A 22,113-nucleotide genomic window follows, 5' to 3' on the forward strand; every position below is an offset into this window, starting at 1 on the left:
GAGACACAGAGGTACCGGTTCTCCCTTGAGCTCCCACACAGTACCAGAAGCATTAGCAAAGGAAGAAAGTCCTGCTGCAATTCTGTGGAACACTGCTGGGCTGGACAGGTGGAAGAAGGGCAGATGCTGGGGCTGGGAGAAGGGGTCGTCGCCGGAAATTGTGTTTTGATGAACATTAAAATTCTGAAACCTGGAATGACTTTTGAAAGAGCAACGCACACACTTACACAGTAATCTTCTGTATCTGTTCAATAGTCTCTGGGAGAGCTACCCCCAATGTTTCAGGAATGAACAGGGTCATAATCCCAACCAATATAATTAGACTCCCCATGAGGATATAAGGCAATATCTTGCTGTAGGCACCTACAGAATAAAACAGAATATAATGTATGCATATTAGGGCTGCTATTAGAAACGTTAAGACACTCGAGGTATGTTTACTAAGGTGCGTTAGAGTTTCTAACGCGGCCTTAAAATTTAAGGCGCATTAAAACGCTAACGTGCCTATACATTTCTATGGGCGTGTTGGCGTTTAATGCACGTAAACCATTTAGACGTGTTAAAAACGCTAACGCGCCCATGGTGCACCTTAGTAAACATAGGCGTAAGAGGGTGAAACAAATGGAAAGGGTCAGAGTACACCAAAAGTAAAATGAATAGAGAACCAAAAGTCTTCTCAGAGTACAGTTACACTAAATGCAAGAGTGTTCCACAGACCGAGAAAGTGGTAAAAAGGCAACATATATTTTCCAGTACTTTTATTTCATCATACACAAATACATATGCAACAGAATAAATAAATCCAAAACAAACCCAGCTCTTATTGTCTCAGTTTTATGACCACTGTTGGTTTTTGATTTATGATTAAATGGTTATTTTGTATGTAATTAGTTTTCTAGTACTTTATTTTATGCTGTCTTGCTTTTCATTTTCACTACTTCCTCTGTCTTTGTTCTTTTGTCATGGTGTTGTGACTCACCATGTTTCTACCATTTACTTCACTAGATTAGTTGGAATGTAATGCTAATTTATGTCACAAAATTACAACAGTGCCCTAACAAGATCTTTTTTAAACCTGATCTATATCCTACAATGGCTGATGCAGGATACTTGGAATTATAATTGAAGTTTATTTAAAAGCCATTTATATTCTCCCCTTTCACTTATTTGAGAGTACAAGGGGGGGGGGGGGGGGGATTAAGAACAATTAAAACACACACACACAATGAATAAAATACTCCTTTTGCTTCATCTCACTGATACCTTCAAATCAACTCCAATGAAAGGTTTTAGAAAAGCCAGGTTTTCAGATTTCTTCTGAAAACATAAATAATTGGTTTTGATTTTTAATTGAACTGGTAAACTATTCCATGAAGCGAGCACCACAATCGCTAAAAATGCCATAGCAAAGTTAAAATTAAAATTTCATGGACCGGGCAGTACCATGTTACCATGATCCCAGGAACGTAACAAACACCCAGGCATATAACTGGCTAATTAATCAGCCAGATATTTAAGGCTCATTCCCTTATGAGCTTAAAAAGGCCAAAACACAACCATTTACATTTGACTGGCCACTGGTAACCAGTAAAGAGCCCGCAGTGAAGGAATGGTGGGGGGGGGGGGGGGGGAGCAACTTTCAAAAGGATTTTCTGTAGGTCAACTGGTATTTACCCAGAGAAAAAAAAAAAAAAAAAAAAAAAAAGGTCCTTTTGCACAGCTCTCCCCCTTTATGGGGCATAAAAGCCAATTCTGCAAGGCAGACATGGGGAATTTACTTTTGAGCTCCTTTCACATGTATCACCCAGTGAGAGGAGTTTGAAGCTCTAAACTCTGCCAGTGCTTGTGCAAACCAGCCTCACTGGGGAAGTGATCTTTAACAATTCTGTTTGCAGGCCTTTTCTATTCAGAAGTTATGTAGGGGAAGGTAGAGAATGGGGCCGAGGCGGAAGCATCGTTTGCCATGCTATTATGCACATCTACAGCAACCATCACTGACAGAGTTAAGAAAACCAGAAACTCACTGAGGTAAACAAAGTATGGGGAGATGACACTTCCCACTCTAGATGACATGGAGCCAAGGCCAACCCCCATATTCCTGACGACAGTTGGGTACAGCTCTGCTGTGTAGACATAGGCCATCGAGAAAGCTGCGGTAATGCCAAATTTCCCGGTCATCACCAGGATAATAGACAGGATATTCAGGTCTGCAAGACAGATATTCAAGATCAAAGCAGGTGATAAGTTAAGAGCCATGGTTCCTAAACCTATCCTGAGAAACCTTCAACCAGTAGGGTTTTCTGGATATCCACAATGAATAGTCACGAGAGACATTTACATGCAGTGGAGGAAGTGTATGCAAACCATTGCTGTGGGTCATTTACTAATGTTGTGGAAAAAGAGCCTGACAAAATCATGGGTCTATTCCTGTTTCTTTTCAGTTGTGAGATCTTGGTTGTGTAATACCCCTGCCTTCTGCTTTTCCTTTACAGATGGATTCAATTTCCTTTTCTAAAGATGTAACAGCTTTTCTTATAATTGCTCTTCTGATGTCTTTTAGCAGACTGATTTCCTTTTATACATAATATAATTTGATATTTGTGTTTTTGAGGTTTGCTATACATTTGATATTGGTCTTATCCTTATTCTAATTTTACATAGAATTTATAAATAAATAAATAAAAAGCTCTTACCTGAGGGAACAAGCTGAATAAGAAGAAGAACACCCCCTGCTAGGAACAATATGCTGCTAATGGAATACCGGCGTGATAACGTTCGAAGTAGAAGCCAAGCTAAAATGTAGGAGGGAACTTCAATGACAGCCATAAGAAAGCAGTTGACAAAAGGGTCTCCATTTAAGTTTGGTGTATTGAGCGACACACCAAAATATCCTATTGAAATGATCATCCTGCAAACATATGCAAAGAAGATTAGAAAAGCCACCAAGTACATTCTGAGTAATTACATAAGTGCAAAAACACTTGGGGAAAAAATCTATTATTGTATATTCAAGCAAAACCATCCATAGCTCAATCTGCACAGCTCTTAAAAAGTTATTTATTTGGATTTATTAACCGCTTTTATGAAGAGATTCACCCAAGCCGGTGTACAGCAGGTACATAACATTAAAAAAAAAAAAAAAAACACAAAAAAACCAACAACTTACAATTTTGTTAACAGCATAACAATAGTAAAATAACCAAGAACAAAACACAAATACAATAAAAGAGGCAAACTTGAAAAAAAGTAGATTGAAACCTAATAGAACTAGTGTGAAACAGTATCTAAAATATACACGCATTTAACAGCACTGGAATTCAAATACCGGAGATATAATACAATGTTAGCATAATACTAATGATACACCTAAAACACACACATTAGAACATTCAACTAACAGATATGATGCTAAAGATTTTCTACAATATGGTTTACCATATAGCTGAGGCACCAAGAACAGATATATGATGGGAACTAGATAGTGATAACCTTTTTATTGGACTGTTTGTTGACCTTTGTTTCTATGTATCCAAGTGGATCAACACCACAACCACACAATTATTCCGCAGAACAGAAGAAAGAGAAAAGTTAACAAGCTCTTTTTCTTCTTTTTAATTCTATAATCAACTTTCTGGCCCAACAGTTTCTTCCAGTGGCGTAGCCACAGGTGGGCCTGGGTGGGCCAGGGCCCACCCAACAGTAGCATACGTTTAGTGGTAGCTGGTGGAGATCCCAAGCTCTATCAGCTGAAGACTTCCCTTTCATGGTAAGCCAAGGTGGAAAGAAGCATTTTCTCGCCAGCTGAGATATTTTTGTGGTGGTGGTGGTGAACACTTGCTGCCCACCCACTTCTTGCCTAGGCCCACCCAGAATCTGTTGTCTGGCTACGCCCCTGGTTTCTTCCTGCTCTAACCTAACCTAACCCACCTCCACTAGGCAACACCTTGAGCCCTTTTTCACAGCTAAGCAGGAACATTCTCTTGCCTTTATACCTCCCTCCAGACTCAGCCTGGCTACCAGTGCACCCTTTCTCAGCTAGTGGCCACAAACTGCAGTGCATGTGAACTCCACTAACAGATTCCAAGTTTGGCCACTAGGTGTCACTATAGCAGCACCTCAACCAGCCTTGGGAGCAGAGAACAGCCTCACCAATTAAACAGGTTTACACAGCAACATACCAACCACAAACACTGAACAGACCATTAGACCAAATTTAAAGATGTGCAACATATCGCCAATGAACCATTAGACCAACTTGGAAAAGAAATCAAAAGCCATGCTCCCGTGTCCAATTCAGCCAATACAAGCCAAACTGAAGTAATACTGAAAGTCTGGAAGTACTTCCAGTTAAGTTTGGTGCTTATGTAGGTAAACCGAGGACAGTAACCGTGTCAGGTATCTATATGAAGCCAACAGCACTTACGAAAAGGTGTTGCTGGGATAAGCAGCTGTGTCCTCTAATGAAAGTACTCAAGGCTTGAATTTGCTACATCACCCCAATTTTCATTCTGTTCCTTTGTGCAAATATCCAAATTGCTTGAATTTAAAAGGTCTATATTCTATAGTTCACATACATGTTACATCAAATGCTTTAGCCGACAGCAGAGGGACAGCAATTTTCAAAGCCATTTACATAGGGATGAGGCTTTTACCCAGATAAAATGACCTGCACTAACTTGCTACACACACTGTAACTTAGACCAAGAACTTGCATTATGTTTAGGCAACCATTTATCCCAACTGACTCTGTATCAGGACTTGGCCCCTCAGCTATACAGTAAGCTGTTTTGTAGAAAAGCATTAGTATCGTAGCTATATTATTTGAAAGTTCTACTATGTGCTTATTGTATTCCTGTTTATATTTGGCACTTTTTTTCACACTATTGTTATGCTGTTAACAAAATTGTAAGTTTTATGTTAAACTGTACCTGCTGTACACCACCTTGGGTGAATCTCTTCATAAAGGTAGTTAATAAATCCCAATAAATAAAGGAATTCAGTCTGCACCCATATTCCAAAAACATCTCTTCTGATCAATCATTTGTGAATCCCTTTTAACTAAAGCTTAGTGCAGGCTAACCAGCCCATAGCATTTAGAATGCGCTAATTCTGTTAGCACGTGCCAAGCTTTAGTAAAAGAGCCCCTATATAATTTAAGACATGCAATGAAGCTACGAAGTAGTAAATTTAAAACAAATCGGAGAAACATTTTCTTTACTCAACATGTAATTCAATTCTGGAAATCATTGCCAGAAAAATGTGGTAAGGCAGTTAGCTTAGCAGAGTTAAAAAAAAAAAAAAAAAGGATTGGACGGCTTCCCAAAGGAAAAGTCCATAGACCATTATTAAATTGGACTTGGGGAAAATCCACTATTTCTTGGATAAGCAGCATAAAATGTTTTGCACTTTTTTGGGATCTTGCCAGGTATTTGTGACCTGGATTGGCCACTTAGATACAGGATACTGGGATTGATGGACCTTTTTGGTCTGTCCCAGTATGGCAATACTTGTGTACTTATGAGACCAGGTTAAAAACAAAAAAACAAACAAAAAAAGCCTGCAACCCCAGTAAAGCCCTCAAGTTACTCAAAGCCACGTCACTTCTGCTTAGAAAGTTCTATTGTGTGGCTCTTTTATAAGTTTTGTGTAATTCCTCTAAGTATCTGAGTGTTTAGGGCCACCCCCTGGTATCATTTTAGGGCTTGTGGACACTTACCAGAGAAGCACCGTCATAATGGTCAAAACACGGATATTGGAAGTCCTAACTAGGTCCAGGCAGTTATGCTTCCTCTGATGCTGGGACCTGAGGTCTTTCAACTATGGAGAAAATACACACCACACCAAAACATCAAGCAACAAGATATCACTGGAATCCAACAAATACTGCAACAAAACCAAGTATAGGTGCATTCATATCAGAGAGAGATTACAGGAAAAAAAAAATATATATTTTAATATTTTCCTGTAAATCTCCGATATATATATATATATATATATATTGTAAGAAGGAAGAGGCTGTCCTACCCTGGTTAGGCCCCTAGGGGGCGTTGTCCCCCCTAAAATGTCCAGGGAAAAGGGCTGGGTGAGTCGCTGAAGGGAGCCAGAAAGGGGAGGTAGAGCTGGAGGTCGCTAGGACCTGGGGCAAGTCCTGGAGGATAGCTGGAGGTCGCTAGGACCTGGGGCGAGTCCTGGAGGATAGCTGGAGGTCGCTAGGACCGGGGAGAGTCCTGGGGATAGAAACAGGTGCAGCAGGTTATGGGCTGGGTCCTGTTTGGCTATTAACTACTTATACTCCTCCTGAGTTGTGAAAGGAGGAAGGAGAGCTGGCAGCTGGAAAAGAGAGCTGGTAACTAAAGCAAAGAGGAATCCCCATGAGAAGTACTGGCTGTGCCCTTTGGACTGGTAGTAGAACTGGGTGTTCCCAAGAAGGAAGCTGGCTGGGGGAAGAAGGCCCTAGAGTGCCAGGTAGAAGAACTATGGGTTCAAAGAGGTACTGTGTGTCCGGGGACTGAGTTAGTGCTGAGTCCAAAGGGATGTGTGAGAGGGCTCAGGGGGGAGAAATCTATGGACATTGAACTGTGCAAGAAGAAATGTTTAAAATGGAAGATTGCACTGAGTAGGAAGAAATGAAATGGTTAAGCTGGAAGAACTGTTTAAGCTTGTGAAAGTGTTTTAAGCTAAAAGAAGTGTGCCCCAGAGGCTGGAATAAAGATGTGTATGAAAATAGCCTGAGAGGTGAAACCTGACTGTGTTTGCTTTTTGGAGAAGCAGGTCACCCTGAGCAGAAAAGGGTGGTAGATTAATTTGCATAAATCTGCATACTGAGAACCAGCTCACCCTGAGTGAAAGAGGGACCTGGGATCCTGAGGTGGGAGCTTCATCATCACAGCAGCATCATCATTTTTCACAATATACACATACACACAGTGCAATCTGCTTAAGTGCAAGGGTCTAGGACCAAAGAAACACATGCAGTTAACCGGAGCATGCACTTAACCGTTATGACCATAAGAACCTTGACATCTGATAAACATATCTACAGTAGTTTATTATATGTACAGTATACAGTCTCCGTTAACCGACGTTAGGCTTACTTGAAACTGTCATAGCACTGACATCCAGTGGCCTCCAGATAGGCCCGCACGGTGTTGAGACTCTCCAGCGCTCTTGCAAAAGTGACAGGAGGTTGTTGAATTTCATCAGCATGTGCCTCGCTGCTCATTTCATCATCTGTTTCATCATCAGCCATTGCCTGCATGTAGGCACATATCTGGACATGTGCTGTCGTCAGCTGTTTGTAGATCATAATCAACAGCTATGTAGTGATGAAACTCCTCTTCAGTAACACAGGCTGGTATGTCAATAGCCTGTTCATCTGACGTGTTTCCAACAGCTGCATCTGTTTCGTCCCTCTCCACATCCCTAGCAACGCTTGCCCGCTTATAACAGTTCACAATGGTTGCCTGTGTAACGTGATTCCAGGCTTTTTTCTGCATATGTAGGGAATCCAACAGTGATAGATTACGAGCCAGTTCAACAGCACGTTTATCCTTGCCAGTCTGGTCATCCATAATGCTCATCAGATGACGTAGCACAAGAGCCCAATAATGTTTGAAATTGGCTACTATGCTCTGATCCATAGGTTGGACCAGACAGGTAGTGTTTGGTGGCAGGAAGACTACCTTGACGTTAGCCTGACATCATCACTGTGTGCAGCACAATTATCACAAAGCATCTGATGCTTTTGTGCCGCATTAACTTCTTTAGCCACTGCTTCCAAAATTCCTCAGTCATCCATGTATTTGCGTTAGCCTCATATGACACAGGAAGTCGCTTAACATTCTTGAAGCAACGGGGCTGTTTGCTCTTTCCAATGATGAGGGGTTCCAACTTACTCCCATCCGTATTGCAGCAAAGGAGGATAGTCAGTTGGTCCTTGGACGTTTTACCTCCTGTAGTTTTGGCTTGTTTGAATGCAAGTGTTCCATCAGGAATCGCTCGTCAGTAGAGACCGTTTTCGTCAGCATTGAAAATGTCACGAGGTGCAAACTCATTCAAGATGGTAGGAAGAACTGAAACAACCCAATTTTCAGCACCAAAGTCATCAACGTCTTGTTTTTCACCATGCTATTTCTTGAATTTTTTATGTTGTTCCTCTCCTTCCATCTTTCCAACCATCCAACAGTGGCTTTGAATTCAGTTAGTCCAAGACTTTCAGCTAGCTGATTAGCTTTCTCCGTAAGCAGTGGACCACTGACAGGAAACTGTCTGCTCCTGACTTGAGAAAACCACCGAAGAGCATCTTCTAGCTCCTCAGCTTTCCCACCCATTTTCGTTTCCGGTGTGGATTTGTATTGTTTTGCCAGTCTTCCAGAAGCTGGTCTTTCTGCTTCAAGATACGTGAAATTTGACTGGGACTGACACCATATTCTTTAGCAATAGATGCTTGACTTTGTTTGTTTTCTAATTTTTTAAGAACTTCTATTCGTTCAGCCAGTGTTAGTCTTACAGTTGCGTGACGACAACGATGACTCCAGTGTACACTCTAACAACATTCTTTTGCTTATTCTGCCAGTGGCAGTTAAAGGGGCGGTAAATTTGAAATCTCGTTGGTTGTCATGCGCCATTCGGCTTCCATATTCCATGCATGCGCTTATGCAGAGTCTTTCCTGCAGAGGAGCGGTCTTAAACCATGCATATAAGCGAATCTTGCACTTATCAGTGGTGCGCTAAACCAAAGTTTGTCCCCATAGAAATTGATGGCGCCAAAAACGGGACCAAAGTACGGCATGCAGTTAAACAGAGCATGCGCTTATCCGACGTGCACTTAAGTGGAGTGCACTGTATATAGATATGAATATATATCTATATCTTCATATCTAAATATACACACACATATATAATTCAAGTGAAATAAAAATCAGTATCAATCCTGGCCTATTTTTATTTGGTTTTGAGAGTGACTCATAATTTCTCCAAAAAGTAACTTTAGAATAAAAATGATTCACAGTTCCAACATCTGATGAACAGAGACAGCAGTTTCCCCATTTTCTTGCTAAACCACAGATGGCTCCTCTAGGCATCCTGTTATTTATTTATTAAAAAACAAAGGAAACAAGTCCACTGCTTTAAGCACCACACTATTTGCAAGGCGCATTCACAAACCTCTGCTGCATGCACTTTTCTCACATCCACATTTTCTTATGCTCTACGTGTCACATTCTCAGTCCTTTCCATTCAGTCAACAAATCTTAAATCAGGGCTTTCTAAAACCTGCCCTTGAGCCCCACACACAGTCAGGTTTTCAGGATATCCACAATGTATGTGCTCAATATCAAATGTATTTATTTATTGGGATTTATTAACCATCTTAATTAAGATTCACCCCGAGAGGGTGGCAAGTTAAATAAATATCCCATTAACCGCAGAAAATGACCAAGGGTCCTGTTTACTAAGCTGTGCTAGAGACTCGTTAATGTTTTTAGTGCACACCAACAGTGTAGATGCCCATAATATTTCTATGGGTGTCTACACGGTTAGCACACACTAAAAATGCAATCCACCTCCGTTAAAATCATTCACCGTGCGTGCAGCTTCAATCACATTACACTACTCCTTTGAAGCAGATCTGGGAAGAAACAGGCAGCCAATGTTTGTAGTAAACTCCTCGTTAGTCTTCAAAGGGTGTCTCCAGTCCACTCCTGAATATTTGCACCAGCTTCTGACCCCTTCCTCCCCATTCCATCTTCTACGCTCCTCTTTGGGTCACCTATTGTGTGTCCCCTCCCCATCTTCCGTGACACTGCTTTTAGTTACCTTGGGCCCCAAACTTTGGAATGCTCTCTTTCTTCTTCTTTTAGGTCCACTTCTCTCCCTTCATTCAAAGCTCTTAAGACCTTTTTTTCCCCTCTTTGTTTTTGAGCCTTCGTCTCTGATTCCTTATTCTTAGATTCTCTCTCTACTTCCCCTTCTATTTCCTGTGGCATCCTCATCTGCATGGCCTTATTTTGAGTTTTTTTTTTTTTTTTTTTTTAATTGCTTAGGGCGTCTTTTACTAAGGCACGCTCACATTTTTAGCGCTCGCTAAAATTGTGGGCATGCTAAGTATTGGAGACACCCATAGGCATGCATTGGCATCTAACGTTTAGCGCACACTAAAAACATGAGTGCACCTTAGATCCAAAATAGGCAACTAAGGATGTCTTACTATTTGGCAGTATTTCAAGCCCACATAAATAAAATAAATTAAAATTGACATTCAGCCTGTAAGAACATTGCAAAGACTGCGCATGATTGATCTGAAGTCGCAAAGGACCAATTCATTCAGTATGCACCAGAAATGCTGCGTCATCTTCTAATATGATACCCCGAGGATCAGGAGTAGCACAGATGCTACATTATGCCCTGTAAATGGAAACAGACCACACCTGATTAAGGGAAACATGTGTCCATCTATGAAAGCTGCCATTCATAACCCACTCAAAAAAAAAGTTTTGTAAACATTTCAAGGCAATTTCTGATCCAGGAGTCTGGGATGCCATCAAAGACTTCATTATAGTCAGTCTACACTGCAGTGACCTTTTGCCTTTTTTTTTTTCTATTGACCATAATATTTTTTTTATTCACTTTAAGTTACAATACAGAAACAGCAGGATTTTCCTTTTGTAAAGGCATGTTGCCTCGGATTCTGTAACCTGTTGGACTCTAGAAAAAAGTTAATTATTTTTACTTCAGCAGTGACTTCCATTAGTTTTCCTACCAGCGACATGAGGCTCACTTTCGTGACGAGGGACCACATCCGCTTGTCTCCAATCCTGCAAAAAACTCTCCTCAGGGCTGTGCCTAGGGTCTCTGGCGCCCCCCTGCAGACTATCAGTTGGCGCCCCCCCCACCCCCCCCCCCCCCCCGTGAAAATGATCGCTCACCACTTGCTACACTGACAGGAATTGTCAGCAATATTCTTAGAAACAAATTGCTATACATTGCAAAATAAGATAGCAGATGTAAATTCTCAAAGTGGACATATTCCAAACGCTAAAATGAAAATAAAATGTTTTTTTTCTACCTTTGTCTGGTGACTTTCTTTTTCCGATCATGCTGGCCTATTATCTGAGTCTGCTGCTATCTGTCCTCTTAACTCCATTTCCAGGGCTTCCTTTCCATTTATTTCTTTACTTTCCTCCTTTCTTCTTCATTTCTTGCTCTATATCCATTTCCAGCAATTTCTCCTCTCTCCCTGGGTCCTGTCCTCCCATCCACGTCCATCCTTGTCCCTCTCTGCCCTTCCCTCCTCCTCTCTCCCCTCCCCATTTCCAGCAATTTGTCCTCTCCCTGGGCCCCCATGTCCATCCTTGTCCCTCTCTGCCCTTCCCTCCTCCATCCATAGCCAGCAATCCTCCTCTCTCCCCTCCATTTCCAGCAAATTGTCCTCTCCCTGGGCCCCAATGTCCATCCTTGTCCCTCTCTGCCCTTCCCTGCTGCATCCATAGCTAGCAATCCTCCTCTCTCCTCTCCCCTCCCAGAAATTTGTCCTCTCCCTGGGCCCTGCTGCTGCCCTCCCATCCATGCTTCTCTGCTCTTTCCTCCGTGCCCTGGGGCCTTTAAATTTTACTTCCGGTCGCAGCAGCGTCAGTGAAAGCGGAGCGCTGCCGACGTCTCCCTTCCCTTCGCGCTCTTGGTTCCCTCAGTGTCAGCCTTCTTCTGACGTCAGAAGAAGGCAGGACACTGAGGGAACCAATGAGTGCAAGGGAAGGGAGACGTCGGCAGCGCTTTCACTGACGCTGCTGCGACCAGGTAAAAGATTTAAAGGCCTCGGCGGCGCCCTCCAGAGGTGGGCGCCCCCCCGCAGCACCCTCCAGAGGTGGGCGCCCCCCTGCGGCGCTTACCCCGCTTACCGCCATCGGCACGGCCCTGGCTCTCCTATCTATTAAATAAACCCTTAAGAGGTCCCACTAGGATTTCTCTAAGCTCCCTCACTATTCTGGGATGTATTCTATCTGGACTCATAGCTTTGTCCACTTTCAGGTTTTTCAAGTTGTTTATAACAACTCTTCCATTCCCAGATATACCCTTGGCAGCTGACCACAGTCCTTTTCCGGGATTTTCTTCTGTGAACACTGAAGAGAAATATTTCTTTAGCAATTTTGCTTTATCTTCATCACTCTCTACATAGCTGCTTCTCAGGATCTTTCACTCCTAGCCTTTCTCCTTCCCCCAATATATGTGAAAAAGATCTTGTCACCTCCCTTTACATTTTAGCCATTTTTCTTCCGCCTGTGCTTTTGCTAGCTGTATTTCCCTCTTTGCTTCTTTGAGTTTAATCTGGTAATCTTTTCTGTGATCCTCTTGTTGCGTTCTTCTGTATTTCTTGAACGCAGCCTCTTTTCGGCTGTTTGTTTGTAGAACTATATTAGCTTCCTGTTTCCTTTGTTTACTTTCCTTGTATAAAATATCTGTTGCCATATTTATAGCAGCATTAAGCTTGGACCACTGGCCTTTCACTTCTCTTATGCCTCCCCATACCATCAGTTCCTTCTTCAAGTTTTCCCCATTTTACCAAAAATCAGCATGTCTGAAATCCAGTACTTTCTGCTTTTGTTCTAAATATCAAAAAACAAATATTGTGTGATGACCACCACTGCCTAGGTAGGCACCCAACCAGATCTAGCATCACCCTTTCCCTTGTGGGTTCCATCATCATTTGTCTGATCAAGGCACTTTGACAGGCATCCGTGATCTCTCTGCTTCTTTCCGATCCTGTTGATGGGACGTTTCAATCCACCCAATCATACACAACTTAGTTGAAACCTATTATAAGATAGGGCAATTAAGATGGGTGTTCCCATTAAAACCCTTTCTTGCTCCTAGGATGAGGTGATAGGAACTACTCATTACTTCCCCCAACTCATGCACCATTGGAGGGTAATATTTTAAGGGAGAAATTGATGGTGAACTATGTCAGCCTTAATGTACATCATCAGGTTCTCTTTTATTTGCAAAGATAAAGCTTGGGGCCTTCATCTCCTGGTTTAAGATGTGCATCATTTGGATCATAGCAAGGGCCAAAACGGTTCAAATTTCTGAATAAGTGGATTCTTAAAATCAAAACACTGACTTTCAGGCACAGTCAGCTAGTCTGGTATTCAAGACATTTGTATATACTGGGCCACCGATGAATTCAGATAGACCTCACTCAAATTGACTGCAAATCCTGTCAACCAGAGCAGTGTGCTTCCAGGGACTAGGTTGGGAAATACTACTGCAAGTAAAACAGAAAATTTATGAATAACTAATACATGGCTCCCCCCCCACCAGGCCAATGGTGGTTGTTGAGAATAGTCTTGCTTGCTTAGGTTTGTCAACCTGCCAGAGAATGTGGTAAAAGGCTGTTAGCTTAGTGGAGTTTAAAAAAGGTTTGGACTGCTTCCTAAAGGAAAAGTCCATAGACCATTATTAAATGGACTTCGGAAAAATCCACCATTTCTGGGATAAGCAGTGTAAAATGTTTTGTACTTTTTTGGGATCTTGCCAGGTATTTGTGACCTGGATTGGCCACTGTTGGAAACAAGATGCTGGGCTTGGTGAACCTTTGGTCTTTCCCAGTATGGCAATACTTATGTAACTTATTTTTAACAAAATCCTGATGAAAATGTAATTGTCATCTGATGTGGCTCACGCTTCTCTCTGCTATATTGCAATCCGTGTTACTTTCCATGTTTAACATATCAACAGATCAATGTACATTAATAAACCAAAGCAAATCACTAGAAAATACCTTCATTGGATCAAATAGGACAGTTGGTGGAGCAATAGAATTCATTTTTGCAGCCTTTCGAATGATGATCTCCGCTTCCTCAATCCTACCCTGAGAAATCAGCCACTGAGGAGATTCAGGAATAATCCTACAATAAAAGTTTAAAATAATTAAGTCCTGTTCAGGGGCCCCTGTATCATCCAAACAAACCATAGAAATGTGAATAATTATGATGAAACTATTGTCTTGCCTGAGGAGCCCTATTACTGATTAAATGAAAGGTGTTCATGATAGGTACAATAATTCAAATAACTTAATATAAGGAATAACAGAAATAAAAAGTCTATTAGAACCGAAACCAAAATCTAGACTGCTGAATACCTGCAGATTTCATAAACACCAACGATTTCTTTACGTAGTGCCAATCACTGAGATTTAACAGGCTTATCGATATCATGTTTACAGCTTCAACCTTTACAAGAAAATTGCATCAGCATAGTACAGAATAATAAAAGAAAGTAAGTACTAAAATTTGAAACTCCTGAGGGTTTTCAAATGATGCAATTTAAAATGCACCACAGGATCTTAAGATAGTGCTGGGGAGGAGCTGGGTACCAATGACACAGGAAAAAGTGGGAGCGAGATTCTGGAAGCCAAAAAATTTAGGCTCTTAGGTAGAAAGCTGAAGTCCAGATCCTTCAGGTTAGCATTTTCAAAAATGCTCCTCGTTCTAGGCGCAGGACCCAAAAGGCAGGCAGGCAGAGCTCCGAAGTCTCAATGCACGGTTGCGACAATGGTGCAGGATTTAGATTTGTAAAACTGGGTGACATTTTGGGAAAGGGGGAGACTGTTCCGAAAGGAAGGGCTTCACCTTAACTAGGATGGAACTAAGCTGCTGGCACTAATTTTAAGAAGCAGATAGAACAGCACAGCTTTTAAACTAGAACGGGGGGGGGGGGGGGGGGGGGGGGGGCGCAACAGTTGCCCAGAAGGGCATGGTTTGGTGTGGAGTATCCTTAAAGGATACTATTAAAACAGGACATTATCCCAGTACAGAAGTTTTAACAATGCTGAAAGTAAGCCAGATCTGCTTAATGAGAGAGCAGGATAAAGGATGCACATTATTCCCTTCAACTTCTAAGCAGCTTGTAGATAAGGAAAAAAAAAAAAAACAACACAATTTAAAGTGCCTAAAGAATAAGATGGGAGAGATGAGGTAGATATAATAGGCATCTCAGAGACTTGGTGGAAAGAGGACAAATCAATGGGACACTGTGTTAACAGGGTACAAATTGTATCGCAATGATAGAGAGGATTAAATTGGAGGGGGTGATTGCGCTATATGTTAAAAAGGGAATCATCAAGTCAAATAAAATAAACATTCCACATGAAACAGATAGCAACGTCGAATCATTATGGATAGAAATTCCATGTGTGAAGGGTAGGAGTATTCTTGTAGGGCTGTATTACTGTCCATCGGGACAGAATGGACAGATGCAGAAATGTTGAGAGATTACGAAAGCTGGAAAATACTATAATAATGTGTGTAACTACCCCAGTATTATAAAGTGTTACATCAGGGAGTGCCAGGGACATACAATTTCTAGATAAAACTGCTTCTTGGAGCAGTTATATCTAGAACCGAAAAGAGGGGGAGCCATTTTGGATCTGGTCCTTGGTGACATGCAGGGCATAGTGCGAGAGGTGGCGGTGTTTGGGTCCCCTGAGAAACAGTGATCATAACTTGATCAAGTCTGAGTTACTATCTGGGATGAACCCGTAAAGAAAATGTACTGTAGCTTCATTTAAATTTTCAAAAGGGCAACTATACTAAAATGAGGAAAATGGTTAAAAAGAAGCTAAAAGGATCGACTGCTAAGGTTAGAGCACTAAATCAGGCGTGGACATTATTCAAAAATACCATTTTGGAAGCCCAGACCAGATGCATAGCACTGAATATTTGTACTGGACAATGTTTAAAAAAAAAATGCTGCCTACCACAGGCTGAATATTGCCTGGAAACAATACTTCCTAAGTCTACTTTGTTGCTTGGTATCCTTGAGCCTCTTTTATTAATACCCTGTTATTACATTTTATGCCATCACAGTACAACTTATAAACAATGCCACAGAAAGAAAAGCAGAGGTTCAATCGCCATGATAGGTATTTAAGGGTAGATTCAAGCAAGTGCAACAAAATCAGGTGTGAAAAATATAGGTACTAACCCTCAGATTCTACATAGCGCACCTAGTGTTCCATGCCAAAATCCAAGCAGATAATACCGCGCATAATTAGCTTAACAAGCCAATCAACGTTAACAGCACTTAAGCAATAATGAGCACTAATTGACAATTAGAATTTATGCACACAAATTGCTAAGCATTTTCTGTAATGCAGAGCACCTAAATTTTAAGGCATGCAATGGTTAGGGTGGTGGACTTTGGTCCTGGGGAACTGAGGAACTGAGTTCGATTCCCACTTCAGGCACAGGCAGCTCCTTGTGACTCTAGGCAAGTCACTTAACCCTCCATTGCCCCTTATAAACTGCATTGAGCCTGCCATGAGTGGGAAAAGCACGGGGTACAAATGTAACAAAAAAAAAAAAAAAAAAGGGGGTGTGGATATGGGAGTTTTGTGGGCGTTCCAAATTTTACATATACTGTTATAGAATATGGTCTACATGCTGGGATTTACGCCATGTTTACGCCATGATACTCTCAATACAAACACCATTAATGGAGTGCGCAGATTTAGGCGCTAGGATATCAACTACATGTATATTCTATATACCGCGCCTATAGAATACGGTTAAATATAGTAAACATAGTAGATGACGGCAGAAAGAGACCTGCATGGTCCATCCAGTCTGCCCAAGAAGATAAATTCATATGTGCTACTTTTTTTTTTATTTGTACTGTCCTCTTCAGTGCACAGACCGTATAAGTCTGGCCAGCCCTATCCCCGCCTCCCAACCACCAGCTCTGGCACAGACCCTATAAGTCTGCCCAGCACTATCCCCACCTCCCAACTACCAGTCCCGCCTCCCACCACCAGCTCTGGCACAGACCTTATAAGTCTGCCCAGCACTATCCCCGCCGCCCAACCACCAGCCCCAGCACAGACCGTATGTCTGCCCAGCACTAATCTCGCCTCCCAACCACCAGCCCTAGCACAGACTGTATAAGTCTGCCCAGCACTAGCCCCGCCTCCCAACCACCAGCTCTACCACCCATTCTAGGCTAAGCTTCTGAGGATCCCTTCCTTCTGCACAGGATTCCTTTATGTTTATCCCACGCATGTTTGAATTCCGTTACCGTTTTCATCTCCACCACCTCCCGCGGGAGGGCATTCCAAGCATCCACCACCCTCTCCATGAAAAAATACTTCCTGACATTCTTCTTGAGTCTGCCCCCCTTCAATCTCATTTCATGCCCTCTCGTTCTACCACCTTCCCATCTCCGGAAAAGGTCTGTTTGCGGATTAATACCTTTCAAATATTTGAACGTCTGTATCATATCACCCCTGTTTCTTCTTTCCTCCAGGGTATACATGTTCAGGTCTGCAAGTCTCTCCTCATATGTCTTGTAACGCAAATCCCATACCATCCTCGTAGCTTTTCTTTGCACCGCTTCAATTCTTTTTAGATCCTTAGCAAGATACGGCCTCCAAAACTGAACACAATACTCCAGGTGGGGCCTCACCAACGACTTGTACAGGGGCATCAACACCTCTTTTCTTCTGCTGGTCACACCTCTCTCTATACAGCCTAGTATCCTTCTAGCTACGGCCACCACCTTGTCACACTGTTTCATCGCCTTCAGATCCTCAGATACTATGACCCCAAGATCCTTCTCCCCATCCGTACCTAGCAGACTCTCACCGCCTAACACATTTTGCCTCTCTTGGATTTCTACTCCCTAAGTGCATCACTTTGCACTTCTTCGCATTGAATTTTAGTTGCCAAACCTTAGACCATTCTTCTAGCTTTTTCAGATCCTTTTTCATGTTTTCCACGCCCTCCGGGGTGTCCACTGTGTTACAAATCTTAGTATCATCCGCAAATAGGCAAACTTTACCTTCTAACCCTTCGTCAATGTCACTCACAAATATATTGAACAGAATCGGCCCCAGCACCGATCCCTGAGGCACTCCACTACTCACCTTTCCCTCCTGCGAGCGAACTCCATTCACCACCACCCTCTGGCGCCTGTCCGTCAACCAGTTCCTAATCCAGTTCACCACTTTGGGTCCTATCTTCAGCCCATCCAGTTTATTTAAGAGCCGCCTGTGGGGAACCGTGTCAAAAGCCTTGCTGAAATCTAAGTAGATTACATCTATAGCACATCCACGGTTCAATTCTCCGGTCACCCAAAGAATTCAATGAGATTCGTTTGGCATGATTTCCCTTTGGTAAAACCATGTTGTCTCGGATCTTGCAACTCATTTTCTTCCAGGAAATTCACTATCCTTTCCTTCAGCATCGCTTCCATTACTTTTCCAATAATCGAAGTGAGGCTTACCGGCCTGTACTTTCCAGCTTCTTCCCTATCACCACTTTTGTGAAGCGGGACCACCTCCGCCGTTCTCCAATCCCTCGGAACCTCTCCCATTTCTAAGGATTTATTACACAAATCTTTAAGAGGACCCGCCAGAACCTCTCTGAGCTCCCTCAATATCCTGGGGTGGATCCCATCTGGTCCCATGGCTTTGTCCACCTTTAGTTTTTCTAGCTGTTGATACACACTCTCTTCCGTGAACGGTGCTATATCCACTCCATTCTCAAATGAACTTTTGCCAGTCCATCGTGGTCCTTCTCCCAGATTTTCTTCAGTAAAAACAGAACAAAAGTATCTATTTAGCAAATTTGCCTTTTCTTCATCATTTTCTACATAGCGGTTTGCAGTATCTTTTAGTCTCACAATTCCCTTTTTAGTCAGTCATTCTCTTTTCACTAATATACCTGAAGAAATTTTTGTCACCCCTCCTTACCTTTCTAGCCATTTGTTAGGTGGAAATGTTTTCCGTGTGGATTTTTAGGTGCGATATATAAAATCCAGGGGTGAGCGTCAATTCTATAACGGTAAACGTACATGAAATTTGTTATAGAAGAGAGCGCAAGTCGGCATACACACACCAAACTTTAGGCAAGAGCACTTGCGCCAAGTTAAAGGCTGGTGTAAATAGTCATGTCTAAAGCTGGCAGTTGCGTAAATATTCCATAATTTATGAGTGCAACTGCGAGACACACCCCTGACCCATCCATGTGTACGTCCTGTGTTGTGAATAGCGTCTAAATGCAGTCACATGACTGCAAATTAGTGTCAATTAATGCCACTTAAGGGTTATTGGTACTTAAGGTCAATTGTTTTACTAAGCTGCGGTATAAAGGGGTCTGTGCTAGCGTCAGCATGTTTTTAACGTGCCCCGAGGCTCTCTTACCGCAGCGGATAAAAGGCAGTCTTTTTTTTTTTTTTTTTAGAAGAAATGGCCATGTGGTAAGTGAACCACTTACCGCGCAGCCATTTCAGGGGGAACACTTACTACCACCCACTGAGGTTGCAGTAGGGGCTCCTGTGCTAACCCAGCGATAACCAGGCAGTGCGTGGCACTGCCATATTACCACCAGGTACATACTGGTGCTACAAAAATAGAATAAATCTCTTTGCAGCACCAGAAATGGAGCGTGCTGGGGTAGAACTACCACTGGACTCTTGCAGTAACTTCTGAAGGTGCGCAGTAATCCTGCAGGGGACGTACCGCTGCTTAATAAAAAGGGCCCCCCAAATGGCAGTATTCGGTAACTCGTGTGCCCAAATCTGCGATTGTAGCTTTATTGGCTCTTAAGCTGCTTTTTTTTTTTTTTGGTTCATGCTGTATGAATTTGGCAGAAAGACTTTCTACAGAAATGCCTTGTGCTTCAAAGTTCACGCTGCCTCGATTCATGGCAGATCCTCCATGTAGATAATTAGACTCAATACTAATCATTCAACAACAAAAAACCACCTGGTACTATGTCAGTGCTTCAGAGACCTTGGCATAGATTTAAACATTCTTCCACTAATTTCTTCCCAAAATGCTTCACAAATACAGAGACTGACAAATGAGAAATCCCTGTGCTGAAACAGAGGCGAGACAGTTAAAACACACGTTAAGCACAGAAATAATTAAGGAAAGCAAAGAGTAAAAGGAGTGGATAGAGCACCGGGCTTGACATCCAGGGGAGCAGATTTCAAATCCTCTCCTGCTCCTTGTGACCTTGGGCAAGCTGCTTAACCCTTCCATTGCCTCAGGTACAAAATTAGAATGTGGGACCATCAGGGACAAGGAAATACCTAGCATGCCTGAATGTAACTCACTTTCAGCTACTACTAAAAAACGGGTGTACTAAAGCCAAACATCAAAAGTGATTTTCTCAGAGCCACTTGATGAGCAAATGGCACCAAACCCGCATCTATAAATGAGAACATTTTAATGACCTGTCAAGTAGAACCAGTCTGTTGGACCTACAGTGCCAGATAGGGATGGGTTGTCATTTGCAACAGCATAGGAAATGTTAATGACACATTCCATGTCATTAAGAAATTAAAATGAGCAGGAAAAAAACCTCAACATTTTGTGCTTTTGTTTGCTGATAACTGGGCACTCTTTCCTGAAATGCATACGTGATCAGGAAAGAGTGCACAATCTCAATGACATTGCTCTGAAACAAAAATAAATAAATAAAGACTACCCAAAACAATAACAATGCCGCTAAACAGAAGCCTTCATTCACAATTACCCAGCAACCTTTTCTTTACATCCCCTTCCCAACTTGCATGGTCCAGTCATTGCAGCAACAGTCCTCTTGGAACCCTGCAATCGTGATCTCAATCTGGTGATCGAGCATCATCATTAGGGATATGGACTCCCTCCCCATTCAGGCACTGAACAGTGTCTCTGTAGCATTCCCAGAACCAGCTGACTTCTGGCATGCAGACTTGCCTGGGAATCTATTTCAGGTTTTACCGACCTCCAAAGCTGGCAGGGGTAGCCACTTTGATGACAGTAACTTGTAACTGTAAAGCAGTTCTAGCTAGGGTTGGAAAAGAGGAAGAGGCAGGATGCAAAACCCAATAGCAGAATTATAAAGCCAGAGAAGCTGCAAAGATTTATCTTTAACAAAAACTCATGCACCAGGATTACTGGGTAGTCAGATAATCCAGAAACGTAAGCCAAGAGGCCTATGCCCTAGGCATTTTCCCATCACCACAAAAAAAAAAAAGAGAAAACATTTAATACATCTGGCCATAAAGTTTACTAAATCAATGTTTTCTGAAGCCGGGTCCTTGAGGTCCACAATCCAGTCTGGTTTTCAGAATTTCTACAATGAATAGGTATGAGATCTATTTGCATACAATGGAAATAGTGAATGCAAAATAGATCTCATACATATTTCATTGTGGAAATCCTGAAAATCAGGCTGGGCTGTGGACCCCGGCTCTAAAATTTTAGAATAGATTTTCATGGATTCCAAGTCACCTAATCAAGGAACAAAATGTGAGACCTGCAAGCTATCGTTTCAGAAGCACCTAAGAGACTTTTTGTTTAAGTGATGTATTTATGATACATTTTGATCATATTGTTTTTTTGTATATTTTATTATTGTAATCCACCCTGGATAAGGATGAACTAAAAAAAATAATAAACCTAAGGCAGCTAGGGAGTTTGGCTAAGTGACAATGATTAACAGATAACCTTCAACACAGCCTTAAAAGTTACAAATCCCCACATTGGTCTCATAATTTAATTCCAATCAGCACAACTCCCGAGCACTTGTACTTCACACTTCCAGGTCACTGTTTTTATAAACATTGACCACTGCCTGCCAGATTAGACCTGGATACTCCATGCAGGGCTGTATCTGGGCAGGGGCACTAAACATCATGGTCACTGTAGCTGCCCAAAAGTTATGAGGATCCGCCAACATTCAGTGCTGTACCTGGGTAGTTAACAGAGCAAGGTTAAGACTGCTATTTAAGAGGTCCTACTTGTCCAGTTAGCTATGTGAATATCACTGGTGCCCACAACTTCTGGGTTCACCTGACTCTACCCTGGGTTGTGCTGGGGCAGTCAGAACTGATAATTTAACAGCATTGCCCAGTTAAAAAAAAAAAAACTGATTGGGTTTTTAATTTTTAAAATCAACATGATCATTCCATTCATTATTGTTAGCTACATTAATCAGTATGAGACATTGTGGCCACTGGGATTCTCACAGAAAAGGTTATGACTTTCCTTTCTATCGGGGACCTGAAAGACAGCTTTTAGGCGTCTACACCCTTGCCTTTGGGAATGAGGGATATTTTCTATTTCACAACAAT

At 42.1% G+C, this 22,113-nt stretch overlaps 1 protein-coding gene across 1 annotated transcript in view; it reads right to left on the reverse strand.

Moving 5' to 3' along the window:
• Positions 1 to 22,113, reverse strand: part of LOC115476388 (solute carrier family 22 member 4-like) — a 54,872-nt gene that overhangs the window by 1,704 nt on the left and 31,055 nt on the right. Inside the window, exons 5-9 of the mRNA XM_030212751.1 lie at positions 13,775 to 13,901; positions 5,717 to 5,817; positions 2,694 to 2,908; positions 2,025 to 2,207; positions 228 to 363 (exon numbers count right to left, since the gene is read on the reverse strand). Coding sequence (XP_030068611.1) covers positions 228 to 363; positions 2,025 to 2,207; positions 2,694 to 2,908; positions 5,717 to 5,817; positions 13,775 to 13,901 — 762 coding nt within the window. The remainder of the gene's footprint in view (positions 1 to 227; positions 364 to 2,024; positions 2,208 to 2,693; positions 2,909 to 5,716; positions 5,818 to 13,774; positions 13,902 to 22,113) is intronic.

Source organism: Microcaecilia unicolor, chromosome 8, assembly GCF_901765095.1.
Source record: "Microcaecilia unicolor chromosome 8, aMicUni1.1, whole genome shotgun sequence".
NCBI lineage: Eukaryota > Metazoa > Chordata > Amphibia > Gymnophiona > Siphonopidae > Microcaecilia > Microcaecilia unicolor.